Consider the following 21318-nt stretch of genomic DNA (forward strand, 5'->3'; position numbering starts at 1 on the left):
ATCTTTTCTTTTCTGCTGCTTGAGGTATTCACAGTTCATCTTTGGGGGCCATCTTCCTGATGTATTACTGGATGTTGGTTGTTTCGTCCTGGCCATGGCTCTGTTGCTCACCAGTCCACGTCCTCCCTCGTTCCGCTTAGTGTACAGTCTCAGGGTGCTGGACTTGGGGTGAAACCCTCCATGAGTTGTGAGGAGCTTTCGTGTGTGTGTGTGGGTGTGGGTGTGTATATATACGTGTGTGTGTGTGTGTGTGTGGGTGTGTATATATATGTGTGTGTGTGTGTGTGTGCGTGTGTTTGTATATATATATGTATATATATATATATGTATATATATATATATATATATATATATGTATATATATATATATATATGTATATATATATATATATATATATATATATATATGTATGTATATGTATGTGTATGTATATGTATGTATATGTATATGTATGTATATGTATGTATATGTATATGTATGTATATATATGTATGTATATGTATATGTATGTATATGTATATATGTATATGTATATGTATGTATATGTATATATGTATGTATATGTATGTATATGTATATATGTATATATATGTATATGTATGTATATGTATATATATATATGTATATGTATGTATATGTATGTATATGTATATGTATGTATATGTATATGTATGTATGTATATGTATGTATATGTATGTATATGTATATGTATGTATGTATATGTATGTATATATATGTATATGTATGTATGTATGTATATGTATGTATATGTATGTATATATATGTATATATGTATGTATATGTATGTATATATGTATATATGTATGTATATATATGTATATATGTATATATGTATATATATGTATATATATATATATATATATGTATATGTATATATATATATATGTATATATATATATATATGTATATGTATATATATATATGTATGTATATATATGTATATGTATGTATATGTATATATATGTATGTATATATATATGTATATATATGTATGTGTGTGTGTGTGTGTGTGTGTGTGTGTGTGTGTGTGTGTGTGTGTGTGTATACACGTATACACGCATATGTATATACTTGCATACGTATATTTTCAAGTCTGTTTTACCTCTGACCACAGCCAGCATTACTGGGTTTAGTTGTGTGGTTAGAGGTGTTCTCTGATGCACCTGTAACCACACCCAACAGTGTTGTCATGGGGTCTTGGAGTACACCTGTACTTCACTGCAGCAAGGTGAGACGTTACATCAGTGGAGTCAGCAAAAATAAGATTTTCATAAGGTGTTTTCCTTTTAATCCTGACATCATCCTTCCCACCATTTATGTAGTGAAGAAGATATCCTACCTCCAGTGATTTCAGATTTTTAACATAACCAATTTTCTGAGGGGGTTATGGTCTTTACTGGTCTGGACTCTACACAATTTGCTCCCCAGGCGATAAACTTTTTATATTCCAATAACCCCATGGTTTCCCTCTAGCTTCCCTTAGGAGAAATTTAACATTTTTTGCATCACTTCTGATAAGGATCTCAGAGTAACAAAATCATCTGAATGTTGAAATTGAAAGTTAATTTTTGACCCTGAGAACAGCAGTTTGACAAGACATTCTTGACTCAAGGTCTTCGTACTGCCCCGCACCACAGCTTTCAGCCATATCATATCTTCTTCTTCATCAGCGGATAGAGTTTGTGTGGCTGCCATGTAACTGTTCACACTTTCCATTTTTAGTTGCACTTTTGCATTTTCCAAGGTCACAAATGAAAGTCTCAAGAACAAATGGAAAGTTTGATATTGTTGACAGCTCTAGATCAAGCTAATAAATGGACCTTGATTTGAGGTTGTTTTGTCCAACACTGTGGAATTGTGGCCAAAACTGATACCTTTTAATTTGTCTTTCCATTTTGCACCTCCTGACAAATCTCTTTCAACCGTCTACCGTCAATAGCCTATGCATAGAGAGGTCACAGTTACATTGAATCCATGCTGATGATGGTGCTACTGTTTGGATTGGTAGGATATAACCGTGTAGATGTTTTATTTTTGGTGTGCGTGGGTGTGGGTGTTGGTGTGAGAACTCGGTGCTACTACATGCTATTTATAGAGGGGGACTACAGGCTTGAATTATACAGCAGCAGATTGTCAGGTAGAATTAAGGACAGTGGACTGCATGTTAAAATATGGATCATTTTGTGTTTGTGCGTGTGTTTTTGTGTGTGAGGGAAAGAAAGAACGAGAGTACATTTGTAAATGTGCATGTTTGATGAGAGGGCTTCACTGTGTGTATGTTGTTACCAAGCTGTGTGTATATGTGTGTTTTAGAGCAAAACACAGCATTTTCATTAGGACTGTACCTAACTCAGAATTTTGTCAGTTGAATCAGATTTGGCTGCTCAATATGAAGATTTGACTGTTTGTTCCTTTTTTTTTTTTTTTTTTTTTTCTTTTTCATATAGACTATCTGGCAATCAGAAAATCCATTGGCATGAGTTTTTGTGATGATTTCAACCACATTAACATAGTCAAATGCAACTGAGTCATGGGAACATATTTTTGAGCATTTGAAAATCAATAAAAGACAGCTGCATATGATGCAAGATTGAACTGCAGCCCATTTGAATTGCTGATATGCAAAGTGCCGGGTTGCCACATAAATTTGTCAGAATATTGAGACAGGCAGCACATGTATTTCTATTTAAATCAAACTCTTACAGCCTAACATTAAAAACGATGTGTAACTGAATAAACAAATGAAAGTTTAAAATATATTCATGGCATTGCCCAAAATGAAATAACTTATGCTTCTTCAATAGGATAGGCCTACTTCATTTCTCTTTAAATATAAAAAAAATAAAATAAATCAAAACAAGAATAAATGAACAAATGAAATTATTTGAGATTGGAACTATTTTTAGATGAAAATAAAAACGATAGGCCTGAAAATTTTTCACAGCATTGTCCACTTTGAAATAATAACTTCTTGTCTACTGTGGGCTTATTTCTCTTTAATCACAAAATGGTGTGGAGAATGTTTCCTTGGCACACTTTGGGCCCCTCAAACATTGTTTGAATGCCACAGTCTGAGTATTTTTGCTGACCATAGCCATAATTTACCATTTTCTAATAGCTACTTCCAGCAGGATAATACACCATGTCACAAAGCAAAAGTCATCTCAAACTGGTTTCATGAACATGAAAATGATTATAGTAAATTATGGCTATGGCCCACACCATTACGACACCACCAGCAGCCTGGACCGTTGACACAAGGCAGGTTGGGTCCATACATTCATGCTGTTGATGCCAAATTCTGACCCAAGCATCTGCATGCCACAGCAGAAATCAAGATTCATCATACCTGTCTGATGCCCTTTACCTGTCTTCAGCTGTCCAGCTTTGGTGAGCCTGTGCCCACTGCAGCCTCAGATCTGGAATCCAACATGTTCATCTGCTGTTCTAGCCCATCGCCCTCAAGGTTTGATGTGTTGTGTATTCTGAGATGCTTTTCTGCTCTCGACATTTTGTAAAGAGTGGTTATCTGAGTTACTATAGCCTTTCTGCCAGCCTCAACCAGTCTGGCCATTCTCCTCTGACCTCTCTCATCAACAAGGCATTTCTGTCCACAGAGCTGCCACTCACTGGATATTTTTTGTTTTTGGCTCCATTCCGAGTAAACTCTCAAGACTGTTGTGGGTGAAAATCCCAGTTTCAGAAATACTGGCACCAACAATCATGCCACGGCAAAAGTCACCGAGATCACAATTTTTCCAATTCTGATGTTTGATGTGAACATTAACTGAAGCTCCTAACCTGTATCTGCATGATTTTATGCATTGTGATGCTGCCACATAATTGGCTGTGTATAAGTGTGTTTTAGCTGTAAGTGGGGGGAAGTAGTATCCTGGATGTTGACAGCTCAGCAGAAATCATGGAAACTCATGATAGAAACTTTAAAAAACCCTCAAAAAGAATAGCACCAACACCTGTCCGTAATTATAGTAAGCCTGATTATTTTTACCTGTAACCTGACAAAACCATGATGACTCCATCTACTGCTTGGATGTAAAATATATAGAAATAATACCAAATAAACTGTTTAATTTGGTACAGTGCCATACTGTACATGCAGATTACATATGACTTTCAAAAATACTTCCCTGGTTGGTTCATGGTACTGAAAAACACATGAAATTATGGTGAATATTGTAGGGCTGGGTAAAATAAAAGTAAATTTTGATATATTGTAGAAATTTAAAATATGGCATTATTATTATTAAAGTATCTTGCTCTGGATGTTAGCTGTATAAATGTTTATATGGCAGTTACATTACTAGCTGATTTCCTTTACCCTTTAGCCTTTAATTAATATATTATGCAGGTTAATGTTTCATTATGGTACTATTGACCCAAGTAATGAGGTTTTTTTTTTTAATATAATAGTAATGTTTGCCTTGTGGTCAGGGTTAGTAGGGCCGGTACTTGAGGCCCTGACACACTATGGGTGGAATACAGAAAATCAAGAATAAAGAACTTTTTAATGGCTCCACGATTCACTCTCGCCTTTGACCCTGCATGTGTTGATCATTTCGACATATCCATTCCTCAGCTCTTCTTCCTCCCTCAGTTGCCCTGTGGAATAATGAGTGGACAGCATTACTTCAAAGGTCAATGAGTCTATCTGGCAGCCAGGGCTTTCCATCAGACGGCCTTGTCTCTGACTGCACATATGAGCTCAATGTACCCGTTTGTACATTTCTCCATGTACTTGTATGTGTGTGTACATGCATAAAGACATGTATTTCCTGAATGGTCATTTGTCAAGATGCCGTAATCCGACATTTGCTTCATGATCAAATATAGTTTGCATATAGAGCTTCCTTCCATGCTGTTAATAAATGGCCATGTCCAAATGCTGGAAGTTAAACAGCTGCTGGCAGTTGCCACATGGAGCCCTAGGGAAAATGCCCCATTTAAACCTTCACACCTGAACATGTCTATGCATAATATCAGGCATGTGCTTCTGTCTACATGTCTACCATTTCTTATCATGGGTTGTATGTGGGTCCTGTCTCTTGATTCCTGTAGTTTGTCCCCACTTCAAGAAAGCTTCAGCAGCAGCTGATCTCATGTTTTGTGTTTATCATACATCTGCAACCTTGAAACATTCCCTCTGAGCTGGAGACAGTCGCCCACCTCCCTGGATGTAAACAGCTGAGGGAGTGGGGGGATTGGGTGGGAGGAACACTAGTTAGAGTAAGAGATGGGAAGTAACGACAAAGATGGAATGAAGATGGAGTGTGCGAGGGAGATGTAGAAGGAAGAGAGATTAAAGCAGTCCCCAAACCCTCCCTGTGGCCTCTTTCCCTCTCCTCTCCTGGTAAGCAGCAAAACAGCAGCCACCATAATAGCTAATTCACTCCATCCACCAGCAGAACAGTAGCCCCAGACATATCCACTACGGCGCTAACTGCATACTGATGACTTGGCCCTAGCAACTGTTTCTAGGAAGTCGGCTGGAGGGGCAGGAAAGCAGGGGACTTGAGTGTAGATGATTGACATCATCGATTGGGCATAGTATTGTACATATGATTTCAGAGAGTTGCTTAAGCACCTTTGATATTAAACAGTCCCTCAGTAATGGAGATTTGAAGAAAAGTTGATCTTGCTTATTGCTCCCATTGTAAAAGAAGAATTTGTACGTAGTGTATGTATTACACTTTATTAGATAAATCTTAGTGATTAAATAGAGTAGAGTGACAATAATGAAAGACATAAGCCCACCTGTTCTGTGTCAGGGTGGGCCAATAATCAGCAATTTCCATTTGTTAAATGTTTGTTAAACTGAAAATATCTGAAATATCATCTACAAAAATTTGAGAACTGTGAAAGTAAAAAAACTGATAACATGAGGGTTTGGTGGGGTTCCATTTTATACAGTAATACAACACAAGAACCAATACTTTGGTCATAGACTTAAGTATTGGTTTATAGCCAAATAACCTTACCTCATAAACCAGGTTATATTTAACCAATCTGGTTTAACAAAATCTGGTTTATAGTGATCAATTACATTTCAGAATCAATGAAATGTTGACCTGATGATGTTGCAAGGTGACAAGTCAAATGATCAACAAAGTTATTACATTTCATCAGGGGAACATGCATGTGTATACTGAATTCATTTCAGTCTGAACCAAAAATGTCAACCTCACAAAAAGTCGGGATCATCAAAGTCATTAGGAATTATTGCCTGGGAACAAGAATGTCTCAACGAAATTTTGTGCCAGTACATCTAGTAGATGCGAAGATATTTCAATGGATTATGAAAAATTTGGGCATGCTGGTGGCACTAGAGATAAAGGTCAGGGGATCAGCAAGTAGTAATAATAGATTTCATTCTCTGAGCATCATGAATATCTGCACCCAATGTTATGGCAATCCGTCTAATTGTTGAGAAATTTCCAGTGTTCAGCTTAGTTCTTTGTGAAGGTCGGATTCAAAGAGTTGTTGTTGCTGTGATATTTTAAAATACAGTTATGCATACATCAAGTTTTCAGGTCATTTCAGGTCAAAAGTGTTTGAACCCAGTTTGTGATTACATACTTACATATTTTATGTTTTGTGCCTTTATTAATATATAATAAATAATACGACAAACAACAGTTGAGCTCATGGTGTCTTCAGATTGAACAAAAAGAGAATATTCACTTTGTTTCACTGATACAAATTTGACCCCAGGAGGGTTTCTTTACTCTGTGTTCATCTGACACAAACAGCCAATGTACCAACATGGTTTTTGTGTAAATGTGATATAGTCTCTGACTGATCTCAGAACTTACCAGAAACTTATGCATGAATTTGAGACATGAAACCTTGGATCAAGAACTAATTTTTTGCACAAGTTTAAACATTTTCAAATGGCACACTTCCTCACCTGTATTTGCACCACCTACAGCAAATTTGCCAGTTTGTGTAACAAAAATGTAAATATTCAGTGTTAAGTGCTCCATTAATGTTTACTCACACAGCTTGATAAACAAGTTATGTGTGATTTCTAAGCAATTACAGGTCCGTATCTTTTGCTGTAAATCCCATCTATAAGGGACATAAGAAATATCTTATTTATATCCATTAAATAAAAATAAAATACACTGTAAGTAGGTAAGCTATAAATTACACGGATGTCAGGCTATGAATACGTCACCTCCACTGCAAAAGGCTATAGAGAAGTTTGTCACAGTAACTTATTTTTGTGACCACGTTAGCATCTCTTTTCATTCTGACAGGATAGAAGGATTACTTTGTTCTGTTACCCTGTGGTTGACCACTGTTGTGTCATGTGTTTGCAGGTGATCCACAAACATTTCTACCTGAAGCGAACAGAGATCATGTCTCAGTGTGAGGAGTGGATTGCTGACATCCAACAGTATAGCAGTGACAAGAGGGTCGGCCGCACCATGTCCCACCATGCTGCTGCACTAAAGGTATCTAAGGTCAATAATCACATTTCCCGTGGAAGGTTCAGGGCACATCCAGTTTAACCAATACCCACCCACCACCTATGCATTCGTTCCAATAAGTCACAGCTATTCACCTGCTCTGCCATGGCTCAGCCCACTGTGCTCCACAGAAGTACTGTGGGGCACTGTCTGTCCAACTGAATCCCCTTTGCCCGGTATGGCTATGCCAGAGCCTACCTCTGACTCTGACTGCTTTACAAACTACTACTACCACAATAACAAACCTAAAGAGGGGAATTGTCTTTGTTGAATTTAAAACTTTCTTTGGTAGAAAAATGAACAAACTTAACTTTTTGAAGAATCTGTAAATATTTTTTGTTCAGCTTCAACGTCAAGTTTGATAAATGAACTGAACTGAACTGAACTTCTGAACTGAACTGATTGTACTGGAGAAAATACATTGGGTTGGGATACTGAGTAATATTTTGTGTCTAGTTGAGATGGTGTACTGAACAGTAGTTAAATATCACTAATTAAGAGGGTTTATGATCTAGAGTCAAAGTCATATATCCTTCATGTGGTTTGATTTTTATTTCATTTACTTTGTCAGACAAGACTCTGACTGGCATCCCATTATTGACTTTAAAACTGTTACACTTCCCTGTTTCCATGCTGTTTAAGACAACTTAATTGCACTAAAGGTTTATACAGAAAGCTGATGGTAATCAGGTTACATCAATGCATGTAAACACAGTTTGTGTTGAGCATTTGTGTCCTGCTAATAAACAGTGAATTGAATGCAGGGGACAGTGGGCCCTCAACAGGCCACCTTAATTCATGTTCCCAGCTGACTTCCTCCTGAGACACACAGTGGAATCAATAAATACAGAGATACACACACTGAAACAAAGTAACCGGCACACAGTAACTGTGAGTGTCTCTCTGGCTACACTCCTCTCTTTTCCCTTTGGCAGTAAATAGGCAAAATTATGCTCTACTTTAAATAATTCAGCTCCACTGATAAGAGGCCTGAGTACGGCTTGCTGTTGTCACACAGCTGCAAGCCACTGAAGACAAGACTCTTGATTCTTGTAATTTAGCTTCAATGTTTGAAAGTAAAGGAATGGTTCTTTTTCCCACTTCTGCTTCATTTTCTTCTTTCTATGCTGTGTGCCAGCAGAGATAATTTTTAAATATATAATTTTATATACAATATTATTAGTATTAAATATCACTCAAGGACACACACATTATGCAGTAGATGGGCTCAGGATCTTCGTTTTAGTCTTCACCGAGAGTCAGGCTCTCTTTTTGCAAGAGGCCCCTGATCATACTTACATTGTTAAATAGATTCAAACCTGAAGCTGCTCACTGTCTGATCTGATGGCCACTGAACAGCCCTTAGAGGTTAAGGGCCTTTCCCTGCCCAGACTTGCTGAATGTCAGATTTATGTTTGGATTTATTTCATTGGCGCAACCATATAAAATGGTCAATAACCATATATTTTTAGCTGTACACACTCCTCCACTGTCCACTTCCATATTTTCTCATTTTCAAGATAAAGTAGCCAACCATCATTAGACAGTGTATGCTCAAGAATTTACTGTCTCTCAGCACACTATGCTAACCCCTTGGGAGCCCATGATGTTTTGAATATTTTCTTTATTGTCAACAAATCCCATGAAAAGATAATGCATCCTACTAACAAGTATTATCTACATATCCAAAGACTGATATATCTTAGTCCTCTGGGCCATAAAGCTCCATTGTTGTGCAAAAACTGTTAAGACTAATATCCCCTTCAGACCAACACTGTGACATAAGTCAAAACTGTGTTGGGGGTCTACCTGAATTGGTCAACGTGTCAGCTGACCCTCCTTCACAATCTTCCTCTCGACCAGGGTTGGACACAGGTCGGAGGCCGCCCAATTTTTTTGGAACTGACATTGCTAAGTAGATTGTAAATTAAGTTAATGATCCTGACATTTATAACACACACATTGTAGTTTATTTTGACTCAGTCCCACGCACCACCCTACTGCTCCAACTACTCACCAAAGTGCCAAATGTGGATTAATCCGCAGCTGAAAATAGCCTGCAAAAAATGCAATATTACCTCCTTTTGAATAACATTTGTTTAAAAATACAGTGGCCAGCTGTTATAGGAAATTGCTTGGCCCTTTTTAAAAATGAAATTATGTATTTGTGAAATGTTTTAAAAGATTTACAACTTTATTAGGAACCAATTAAATTGGAGCTGAGACCCATAGGCAGGGTCGGCAAGTCAGAAAGCATGAGAAACAAACATATTATTGGTTTTGGTGTTTTCACGGGATTTGTTGACAATAAGAAAAATATAGAATAACACCAGACTTGTCTTTAAACAGCTAAGTTGGACACTTTGATTATCTGTGAAAAATGTGATGTGTTCCTTTAATATATAATGTTAAATCTGACCTTGTGTGTGTCTGTGTTCTCTCTGCAGAGACACACAGCTCAGCTGAGAGAGGAGTTTCTGAAACTACCCTGCCCTGATGGTTTAGAGCCAAACTGTGACGAGTTCTCAGAGAAGAGTGCCGCCCTCATCCTCAAAGAGCTGCCCAGTCAGGATGCAGAGAAGCCCAGCAGCAGTCAGGACAGCCACTGCAGCGAGGGCCAGCTATGAGTCCCCACCCCCTGCTCCCCTCTTATCCCCTCCTAGCATATCCGACCCTCCCCTCTCCTCCTTATGATTATTGCTCTTGAAAAGACTTAATGGCTTCAGAGCACAAGCCACCACTTTGTCAATATTTGTATGTAAAGATCTAATGGCAGACAAGCAGAGAATAAGGGGACATGGGGGAACAGAACACAATGAGACAAACTGTGAACTATGCTACACCCTTATTAAAAACAGTCAACAAAAACTTTTATTTACCTGTAAAAGAGTGTAAACATTTTGTGCTTTTTCCAATTGTGAAATAACCACTGATTGGTATGTCATTAAACTTGTTTATGTATACATAATGGAAGAGGAAAATTACAGATTATATAAGGGAAACTACCTTTAGAGAAGAATGTTTACTGAATGTTAATTTCCTTTTTTTTTTCTTTTTGACTGTTAAATTGAGAACAGTTGTAACCAAGAATAGATTGTTCATTCTTTAAGGATACTATTTAAAAAAACATTGAGAAAAAGAAAACACACGTAATAGAATCTGAGATAAAAGCCCCTCTGGTCATCCATTGCTTCATTTGATTTCTCGAGGATCATATCCACTTGAATAAAGGCTGACATGGACATTCTTAATGTTATGTTATGTTATCCCCTTTACAGGCTCCAAATTAAAAAGCACCATGCTCTGGATAAACATTTCTTGCCTCTCAGAACTTCTCCATGACTGTTCAAACAACATGACTGTAGATCATAAGACTGTGTGTCAGAGCCACATCAGAAATGTATTATGAAGGCTTGTGCATGTGTATGTGTTTTCTGTGCGTGTGCAACAGTCCCCAGTGAGATGCAAAGCTGTGATGTGCCTTTGATCTACACCATACCACCAAATACTCCAACAGAGTACTTTTAGTGATTTCTTTGCTATTTCTACAAAATTAATAATTCTGATCCATCTGACATATAAACTGCTTTAAACTTTTTTTTATTATGTTGAACTCCAGTGAACAAAACAACGCACTTTCTATTTTGCTCACTCCTTAGAACAGTCACATACTCCTTTTGCTAGGACATTAAATGGAGCTTGAAAGTATGGATTGATTGTGAGAATGCTTCTTTCTGCATCTAACAGGACATCAGCACTCTCACCTGAAAAAAGGAAACTCAGGAGGAGATGGCAACACTGAACACCTCAGGTGAAAGATTTCAGTTAGAAATCAAGTTGCAACAATGATGACTTGTCAGTTTTTAGTCAAATTGAGAGGATGCCAGTAAACACTTTGTTTTTCTTGTAAGAAAAAACATTAGTCCACATCAAGCTGTCTTTTTCAATGTATTCAACTTAATTTAAGGAATGACTCAGGTTTTTTTTTTTCTTCTGCATTTTCAGTAAGAATGTTACTTTTTTTCAGAATGCCCTTTGACAACCTCAGAAAACATGCTTGGACTTTCAATTCAGTTTTGAAAGCCCTAAAAACTTTCCTTCAAATCTGAAGCATTTCTCTGTAGTATTGAATATTAATGACTAAATAAGCATCAAAGAAAAAAAAAAACTTTAGCTTTTATCAAGGTTTTAAACACTCAAGACTAATAGCAAAATGCTAATGTTATTATGCTATCAATGGCAATGCTAGCATGTTCAACAGGTTTTTTTACGATGTTCACGATATTAGTTTGGCATGTTACCATGGTAACATTTGCTTATAAGCACAAAACAGTACAGCTGATTAGTTTTGCAGGTATTTGGTCATAAACTAAAATATTGTAAAAATTAATGTCAACCTGCTGGTGGCGCTAGATGAAAAGTTAAAAGAAGTTATAGACCTTTTTCATAGCAGACATGACTTGTTAAAGCAGGAAAAGCACAGGTGTAACTACAATGTCCTTATTTTCTAAAGAAAATATGCATTAGTACTGCATCTGCTGCTGCTGCGTCTGGTGATTGATATGTAAAAAAGGGACAATGGTACTTTCACCTAAGTAAAGGATCTGATCACATGTTCCTGCCCAATCCAATTGGTCAAGGCAGATGGCCTCCCACCTAGAGCCTGGTTCAGCTCAAGGTTTCTACCTGTGAAAAGGGAGGTTTTACTGTCCCCAAGTGCTTGGTCATAGTGGAAACTGTTGGGTCTCTGTAAATAATATAAAGAGTATAGTGTGGACCTGCTCTATATATGAAAAGCAGCCTGAGATAATAATGATTTTGCGCTGTATAAATAAAATTGACCTGACTTACTTCTTCCACTACTGATCTTAACATGGACAGGGGACACAGGTAGTGGAGCAGTTACCTCCATCAATGATGGCTGGGCTGGACTGGGCCTTTCAGGGCCAGGGACAGGTGACGGGACCAACTGAAATTAATTGCTGAATGTTTCATGACTAAGTGTACTAAAACAGTATTTCCAGTAAAAACTGTTGAAATGTGTATAAATCAATGTCTTGTATGTAGTGTGGAAAAAGTATGTAGTACGACTTTGACAAACATGTCAGTCAAGTTTTAAAAATCAGACCCCAGAGAAGTAGTCTAATCAACTGATCTGAATAAGCTTTTTGTGCCCAACTGCACTCAGAGATTCCAATGGTCATTTTAAATGATTAGTTTCTACTGAATGAGACTCAGGCTTAAATGAGATTTGGCTCAGCGCACCTCTCAAACTCCTGCTATACAGTCAAAAACCATAACTCCTATAGCCAAAGTTTTTACACAGTGAGCGCTACAAGACGTTGCTGCACACGTGCATATTTGTGTTACTGGTGTTAAAAATGTGGAAAATGCAGCCAGTTAAAAAAAAAAAAGGCCCATTTCTGTTTTTCTCTGAAAATCCAGTTCTTAATTTGTATTGCTGTCTATGGGGTAGTTGGATGGTAGTCCTGCCACTTTGACGCTCATAGTTCCAATTCTGTAAGTCACTGCGCTAGTGTCACATTGTCTGAAAGAGCCCAAATTGGCCTACATTCAGGCAAAAAATTATGTGTGAAATTTGTGGCCATGAGGACAAGTTAAACATTTTTCAGAACAGTTTAGCACCTTCTCCCACTCTGTTTTTGATGTCACCTACTGTAGCCTCTGAACATTATGTCCATTCATTTCTATGGGGAAAAATTTGATGACAAAATGATGAATATTTCAGATATTATGAGACATATCACTGAGAAAAGTAATACCTGGAATCTCCCAATCAAGCCACACGTTTTGACATTTCAATGGAGTTTCTACAACAAACAGTGCATGACTAGTTAGGTGCCAAAAAAGTGAGTGGAAGGAAATTAATAATAAACAAAAGCAAGCAATGATGAAAATTGCTGAAGTAATCTGACAATGTTTGGGGAAAAAACAGATGAAATGCAGAAGCAAAATTTAGAAGCTGAAAGTTGAAATAAATTAAAAGCTGAAAACTGAAGGAAATTTGCTGAAGCAGTGCTGAAAATAGCCGGGGGAAAAAACAGCTTAGATGCTAAATCAAAACTTGGAAGCTGAAAGCTGAATTAAACTGGAAGCTGAAAGAAACTGCTGAACCAATGTTGAAAATTACTGAAGCAATGCTTAAAATTCCTGAAAAAAGAGATGAAATGTAAAAGCAAAACATGGAAGCTGAAAGCTGAAAGAAATTGCTGAAGCAATGTTGAAAATTACTGAAGCAATGCTTAAAATTCCTGAAAAAAGAGATGAAATGTAAAAGCAAAACATGGAAGCTGAAAGCTGAAAGAAATTGCTGAAGCAATGCTGTAAATGGTTGAAAAAAACAGCTGAACTGCAGAAGCAAAATGTGGAAGCCGAAAGCTGAAATACATTTGAAGCTGAAAGATGAGGGAAGCTGTATCAGCTGATATCAACTGAAATGCATAGCTTTGAAAACTTGGATGAAATGTAAAAGTGAACTGAGAGCTGAAGTGTCTTAGCTGAAGATGTTGAGAGTAGAAACATGTTGCTGAAACAGCTGAAAGGCAACTGATATATTGCCAAAGCTGGAAGTAGAAATAAAATGCCGTAAAACTGAAGGAAGAAATTCTTGGTATTAATATCAGACAGATGAACTGCATCCTGAAACAAATGTAGGTTTGGATTCCTTCAACGTTAAAATGGAAAGAAATAGGTGTCAGTTGTCTGATTGTCTGGTTGTGTTAGTAATAAGCACAGAGACCAGAAAAGATGTGAATGACTTAATATCCATCAGCTGTGTATAGCCAGCTCCAGTTAAGGTTGCCATGGTGATGGTACAAGCTTCTTTATCCCTGAGTAAGACTCAGACTTATGTGTGATTTTACCGTTAGATCTTTTTTTTTTTGCAAATACATCCCAATCTAAGACATCCATATATGCTCCTGTTACTGTTTTGTGGGATTTAATTTAGAAAATCCAGCATACTTAAGTGTCCATTCGATGTATTAATGATGTATGAAGAGCCCTCTAGATAAGATCATGTTACAATCTGTCTGCTGTCGTTTTGATCTTATAGCAAACATCAGTATCTGGTACCTGTTCCTAACCAGAAACCTTTATTTTGAAAATCTGATTGATTTTGGCATCAGTGTGAGCTCATGTTAAATCTGGGGTTTTTATTTGGAAAGTCCAGCATACTTCAAGCCCTAAGACTTTTGGGGTTATTTTGAAGGTGAACCCACAAACTGGAGTGTGTGTATGTCCGTGCTTGCATTTGTGTATCTGGAAGTAGGCCATATGTGTATCTGCGTTCAGGGCTGGAGAAAATGAAAGGAGTGCCCAGTCCTTCAAAAGCTGATGGATGTTCCAGGGGGCTTTAGTGTGTCCAGAAACAGAACTGCTCAGCTGTGGAATTCCTACACAACAACTAAAGATGCCACATCTTTCCATCCACTGGAGTCCAGTCAAACAGTGGAGCTGCACCAGCTTTGTGCAACAACCACATTGCACTGACCACGAGAAAGTGACCGTGATACGGTCTACACTAAGAAATAGTCAATTAAGGACTTACAAAAAAGTCAAGTGACAAAACATGTTTATTTTTTTTATTAAAATAATTGCTATAGGGACCACAGGTGCTCGAAAACTCATGAAACTTTGCATATGATTCAGACGTGGGGAACATTTACAGGTTATGGTGCAAAAAAATGGCTCAATAGTGCTCCCTGCAAAATTTCAACAGCAAATCCCTCATGGTACGTTTCACCTACATGTACAAAATTCGGTAGGCACATGAAATATCCCAAGACTTACAAAAAGCCTCCTGGAGCCATATTCTAAAGCCAATAGGAAGAATGAATTTACTGTGCAATTTTGCCACAGTTTCTGCCATTTACAGGCATTGAACCTGAACCAACTCCTTCTAGAGATTGATCAGATCGACTTCAAATTTGATCAGTGGAGTCTGAAGACCTTCACAATGCTAAATCTGAGTTTTGAGTTTTCATTGAATAGTGTGTCCGTGATGGCATTGGAAATTTTGATGTTTCGCCATGAAACAGTAAGTTGTTGAAACTGAAATATACATTGTCCAATCTGCCCCAAACTTAACTCCCTGCCTGAAAATATCTACTTGCCAATATTCAGATAGAGTCATAGCACCATCTACTGGCAACAGGAAATGACATGTTTTAACTTCGATGTACTTCTCCCAGTCTGACCTCATTCAACTAAAAAAGTGGTCAGAAAATCCTCAAGACCTTGACTACGCTTTATTGTGAAAATAGTGAGTTTTCATCGAAAAGCGTTGTCCTGGTGGCGCTGCAAATTTCGATGTTTTAATATGAAAGAGAAATTTGTAAATTTGTAACTCAAACATACATTGTCAAATCTGCACCAAACTTCAGATGTTTGATAACAGTCCCTGAAGACATCTACATGCCAATATTAAGCTATAGTTGTAGCGCCACCTACTGGCAACAGGAAATTATATGTTTTACTTTGATGTGCTGCGACAGCTGAGTGCAGAAAAGCAGGGTGTCTGTTTGCCTAACTCTGATTCTGAAATTCTGATTTAATGTGGACTTTTTTAGTCTTATCGACCACTCAAAGCGCTTTACACTTCTGCCACATTCACCCATTTACACAGCGCTCTTTTCTATACATACAGCGCCTCTACACACACAAACACGCTCACACACCAATGATACATTGGGGGCAGTGAGGTTCAGTATCTAACGCATCAGCCACTTTGATATGCGGACTGGAGGAGCTGGGGATCGAACCAACGACCTTCCGGTTAGTGGAGGACCTGCTCTACCACAGCCGACCCCATTAATGTGGCTGTACTGTTGATGCTAGTCACTCACCTAATCTCTCACTTAATCTGTATACAGGATAGGCTGTGAATGACTTTTTTTTTTAGCTAGCTGCAGTTTTATTAGTTTTAATGTGATTCACTGCATGTACCCACATGTATGTAAATTTGTCATGTATCTAGTGTATGTGTGTGTGTGTCGGGGGGTCTGCTAGTTTAACCAAGAACACACTAACATTTTTTATAGTCTCTTAGACAAAAAAATGCCATTTGAGAGTTGCCCTTTGGTTAGTAAGTATAGAAATATTGTAACTGTATTTGACAATAAACCATATAACTGAGCATGCTTAGATCTTTCCATTTTGTTTAGAAAATTGCCTTTAACAGATCATTTACACCAGGTGATGCTATATTTTGTGCACTGCGCTGTAATTTTGCCTTGTTGACAACCAAGTGGGTATCAGCATTCAATGAAAGTCACACTAAAATATGTCCTTCCCTGAAACATCTTGGGAAATTTTGAATCTACTATGAGACTTTGAATTAGGAAATAAATGTTCCACTCTGAAAATACTTAAATTGAAATGAGCCGTGAGTGGCTGGTTTTCTGAAATGAATTTCTATCTAAATTATCAGTTTTGTGTCTTTCTATCCCTATAATTCTGTCCTGCTCTATCTGGCAGATAGTATACTAAATATAGTATACTTTTAGATATTTAGTAATTTTCTGGTTATTACGATTGTTCTGGTTGCAATGCTTTGCAAGCTTTCCCAATTTTCCAGATACTACAGGTTACTGATACCTGAGCATTTTTTGTTTCAGATCTGCGAGTCTTTCTACTTACAAAAGCACTCTCACTCTCTCTTCTTTCTCACAGTTGTTTTGGTTTAAATATTATATTTGAAAAATTGAATAAGTGAAACTAAATTATTTTTAAAAAAAAATGGTTTGGACACTAACATTTAAAATCTTTATTCCAAAGACTGAAAAAACAACATACAAACATACTAATTATTTTCTAGCAATTCAACTTGCTGCACTCACATTGTTTGATTCATTCAGTGTTTCGAAGTGTTTTGTTGTTATTTACACTGATACAATGAAATAAAATCTGTAGGGAAGGACTTTTTTTTTTTTTTTTTTTAAGAATTAGCATAACCTTTCTAGCGTGTCTGCCTTAAAGAACATTTTGGATCTTACACTGTAAACACTTTCTTTAGTAAGTGATTATAAATTGAGGTATATTTAAATCTGTAGGAACAGCAATCTTAACAGTTTTAATTGACCAGTTGGATTACTTAAAAAAACATTTTGAAAGCTTTATTGACATTTTGGTGGAATTGGATCTTAAATTCTAATTAAATATTGTAATTAGTATTGGAGTTAATATAATTCATCTTCATCTCTTGTGTGTCAGTCTTAAACTTCAGTTCTTACATTGACTATATTCTCCATAGATTTGACAAGGCTTTAAAAAAACATTTTTATTCTGACATAGTAAATTCAATCTGTTCCTTTTAGATATAATTAGAAACCTATTGGAACTGAAATCTACACACTTAACGGTCCTAAGAGTACTAAAACAATTTTCTATAGCTAAAGGTTTCATCAATTTTACAGTCCATATTGTGAGTGTGATTTGTAAATGAATTTCAATAGCCATTTTGAAACCAATTTTATCAAAATAGTTAAAAACGTTATTGTTATAGTTCCCTGATGTGAATTTATATATTCTAAATAGAATTAGAAATTAGTTTACCTTTGTAGTAGTGTGTCTGCCTTAACGTTTTGTTGTTGCATTGTAAATACCCTTCCTGTGGTAAGCATTAATTAAATTCAGTCATTTTTAAATTGGTAGCTTAAGTCTTTACACAGTTTTAATGGACATCCCATGTGCTTATTATTTTTTTTTTTTTAAAAACACAAAATTTAGAAAAGCTTTATTGAAATTTTGGTGGATTGAAATCCTAAATTGTAAATAGCTTTGGAATTAGCATAATTTATCTTCTTTGAAGTGTCAGTGTTTAATCTCAGTTTTTACATTGAATATAATTTCCACAGATTTGAGACATTTTGACATTTTTGACATTTTTTGTTACATAGTTAATGCAATATTTTGTATATAATTAGGAATTGAATCAATTAGAAGCCTGTAAAAACTGAAATCTACATACTCACCAGTCCTAAGAGCATTAGAGTACTAAAACAATTTATATAGAGAGAGGTTTAATCTTTCTTCTGTTCTATTTGAGAATGTGATTTGTAATTAAATCTGAATAGCCCAGAAAGAGTTTCAATTTTTTCAAAGGTCCCAATCAGATCGCGCCACGTAATTACCAGAAGTCCTGCCTTCGAAAGTCCCCGACTTTCTTTCAGGCAATGAAATCACGCCGCGTCACCACTGAAATGGAGTCACATGTCCTAACCCCTGCTATGGAAAATCTTTACGTTGTGTACGTTTAAATGTCGCAAAAGCCCTTTCTGCACTAAACTAACACATCAGTAGGATCCCAAAACTGTTTGACAGCCATCTGTATATATTTAAAAAAAGCTGTACTTTGTTAGAGGACCTCTCCAACTCCATGATGCCAATCCAACCTGATTGTGATCTGCATTATCCAGCAGGGTATAGAGAGACGACTTTCTTTCCTTTGATTCATTCTTTACACATGTTCAGATTTAATAGATAGGGGTGGACCATAAGGAAATCACTCTTTCTTTCCCATAGGCCATATCCTTGGGAAATATCCATATCCAGCCCACTGCTCGTCAAATTTTGACAAGTCCCTAACCTCCAAAAACTCTTCTCATAATGAGAAAGGATTCAAAGAGAGGCTAATTGAACCATCTTTTCATCAGTGAGGGCTTCAGCAAAAGTCCTCTAAAGTAAACAAAAAGGCCTTAAATTGGTGGAGCAGAGACAATGAATAAAAGAGAAAAAATAATGCACTTTGCAAAGCAACCATTTGTCACGGTCTTAACAAGGTTCAATGTACTAAAGCAGTATCTGTTTTTGAAAATAGAATAAAAGCCCTAAAATGATGGAGCAGACACAATGAATAAAAGAGAAATAAATAATGCACGTCATAATGCACCCATTTTTTTGCGGTTTTAACAAGGTTCAATTTACAACAGCGGTATTTGTTTTTGGTGTAAAAGAGTGAGGTATAAGATAGCCTACCATGACGATCCCTCGCAGGATTTGATAAAGAAGAGGGGAGACTGAACGCGCAAGATGAGTAGCAGTAAACTTTAACTGACTTTATTCCATCATATTTGTTCTTCTAAAAATACAACTTTTAATGGAAGTGTTCATTTTTTATATAAATTAAGCTTTGCATGGAGATCCATGCTAGTCCTCAACGGAGTGCATCTCCGTGTCCCCGTAAGTAAAACCTATTCTTTTCCCTGAATCAATTTTTATTTTATTTGTCAAAAAGATTGTGGACCCCTCTTCCACCACCTCCGATCAACATCAGAGAGAGCAGGTAGAACCTGATCCGCCCGGGATGGTGTCACGTGCCCGCTTTAACAATCTGGAAATAAGACGGTTGTTGAATTTTCTTCCACCCCAAAGCATTCCAAATTATGCTTCATTTTACTCAAATTTCATGGACATCCTACACGATCTGGCCGAGAGCGCAATCTCACAGGCCAGATGCAATGATGTGATACAGCTTGAATTGATCATGTTCCTGTCACCGTCAATGACGAAAGTGACACTGTCCTGTCAGCTTTTCAAGCCTTACTGGACCAGTTAGCACAATCAAACATGTCGGTGATGATGGATGCTACCCTAGAATTAGTCGTGCAGGTTTCCGGAATCCTAAAAACTAAAGACAGCGAAATCTTAATCAAAAAATCCCGCCAGATCTGCTTTGCCATCAGTTTAGCTCATCTAATTGACCCTGAATTCACTGAAAACCAGGCGAGGAAAACTAGGGAGAGAGTTTCAACAACTCGCCAGTTTGAATGATTAGACGGCCGTAACCTTTAGCAACGTAAACAAATTTGGAAAATTCTGAAACATAAAATTGTGTTTTTTTTAAAGAAGCACATATAACCAACCCCTTGCTCAATTTGGGACTGACGTCCCCAACCCTAAAACGCTCTTTTTCCTGTTTTTATTCAGAAACCACTACTACGCTATAAAATATCTCAAAGCCTTTATAGAGAACAGACATGTTTGCAAATATTGTTACAGAGGCTACGACGATCCCTATGTACACAGATGTAAAGGCCTGTACCCGTGGAGAGTTCAATTCTGTCGTTTGCCGAGATTATAACAGGATGTGCTGCTCCCCCTCCTGTCTGTTCCGGCACAAAGAGCCTAAGGAAAGACTATCAGATAAACATATGTCAGCGCTTGCAATTTGTGGAAAAAAAATGCCTGAAATGCAAAAAAATGTACTACTTCGCTATGACTAAAAGTCACAAACAGCACGAGTGTGCGTCACCAAAATGTAAAATCTGCAGGGAGAAGCAACCTCCCGGCTCTGAGGTAACCCTGAGCAGTCATTGGTGCTGCATTTGACCTCTTCCCACAGACAAGGAGCACACTGAGAAACTGATTTTCTACAACTTTGAAATATTTGTCGGTCACGCCAGTGTGCATCTCCTTTCTGGTGTGAAAGGTTTAGAGTGGGCGGCTTACAGTTTTGATTGCATCAAACAGTTTCTCCTGTATTTCAGGAGACTTGAAGAGCTATATTTATAGCGCACAGTTCTAAAGGACTTGACAGCTACTTGATCCTCAACAGAAAACCCTCTCTCATCATGCAAGGAAGCAAAATCCTCTGTTTTGAAGACCCTGATTACTGGTTAAAATACATAGACTCCCTGTCTTTCCTTGCCATGTGTCTTACCGCTATGCCTAAAGCGATAGGTTTCAGAGATGAAACCAAGGGCTATTTCCCTCATAGATTCAGCTCATAGTAGCATTTCAACTACATACCTTACCCCCCGCCCCGCGATTATGGTGTAGAACAC

The 21318-nt window shown here is 37.2% G+C and overlaps 1 protein-coding gene across 1 annotated transcript in view; it reads left to right on the forward strand.

The window, feature by feature from the left end:
- birc6 (baculoviral IAP repeat containing 6) overlaps positions 1–10827 on the forward strand; it is a 164381-nt gene extending 153554 nt beyond the window's left edge. Inside the window, exons 66-67 of the mRNA XM_040139786.1 lie at positions 7301–7498; positions 9961–10827. Coding sequence (XP_039995720.1) covers positions 7301–7498; positions 9961–10140 — 378 coding nt within the window. The 3' untranslated portion in view covers positions 10141–10827. The remainder of the gene's footprint in view (positions 1–7300; positions 7499–9960) is intronic.
- Positions 10828–21318: the final 10491 nt, after the last annotated feature.

This window comes from Xiphias gladius, chromosome 11 (genome assembly GCF_016859285.1).
Source record: "Xiphias gladius isolate SHS-SW01 ecotype Sanya breed wild chromosome 11, ASM1685928v1, whole genome shotgun sequence".
Lineage (NCBI taxonomy): Eukaryota > Metazoa > Chordata > Actinopteri > Istiophoriformes > Xiphiidae > Xiphias > Xiphias gladius.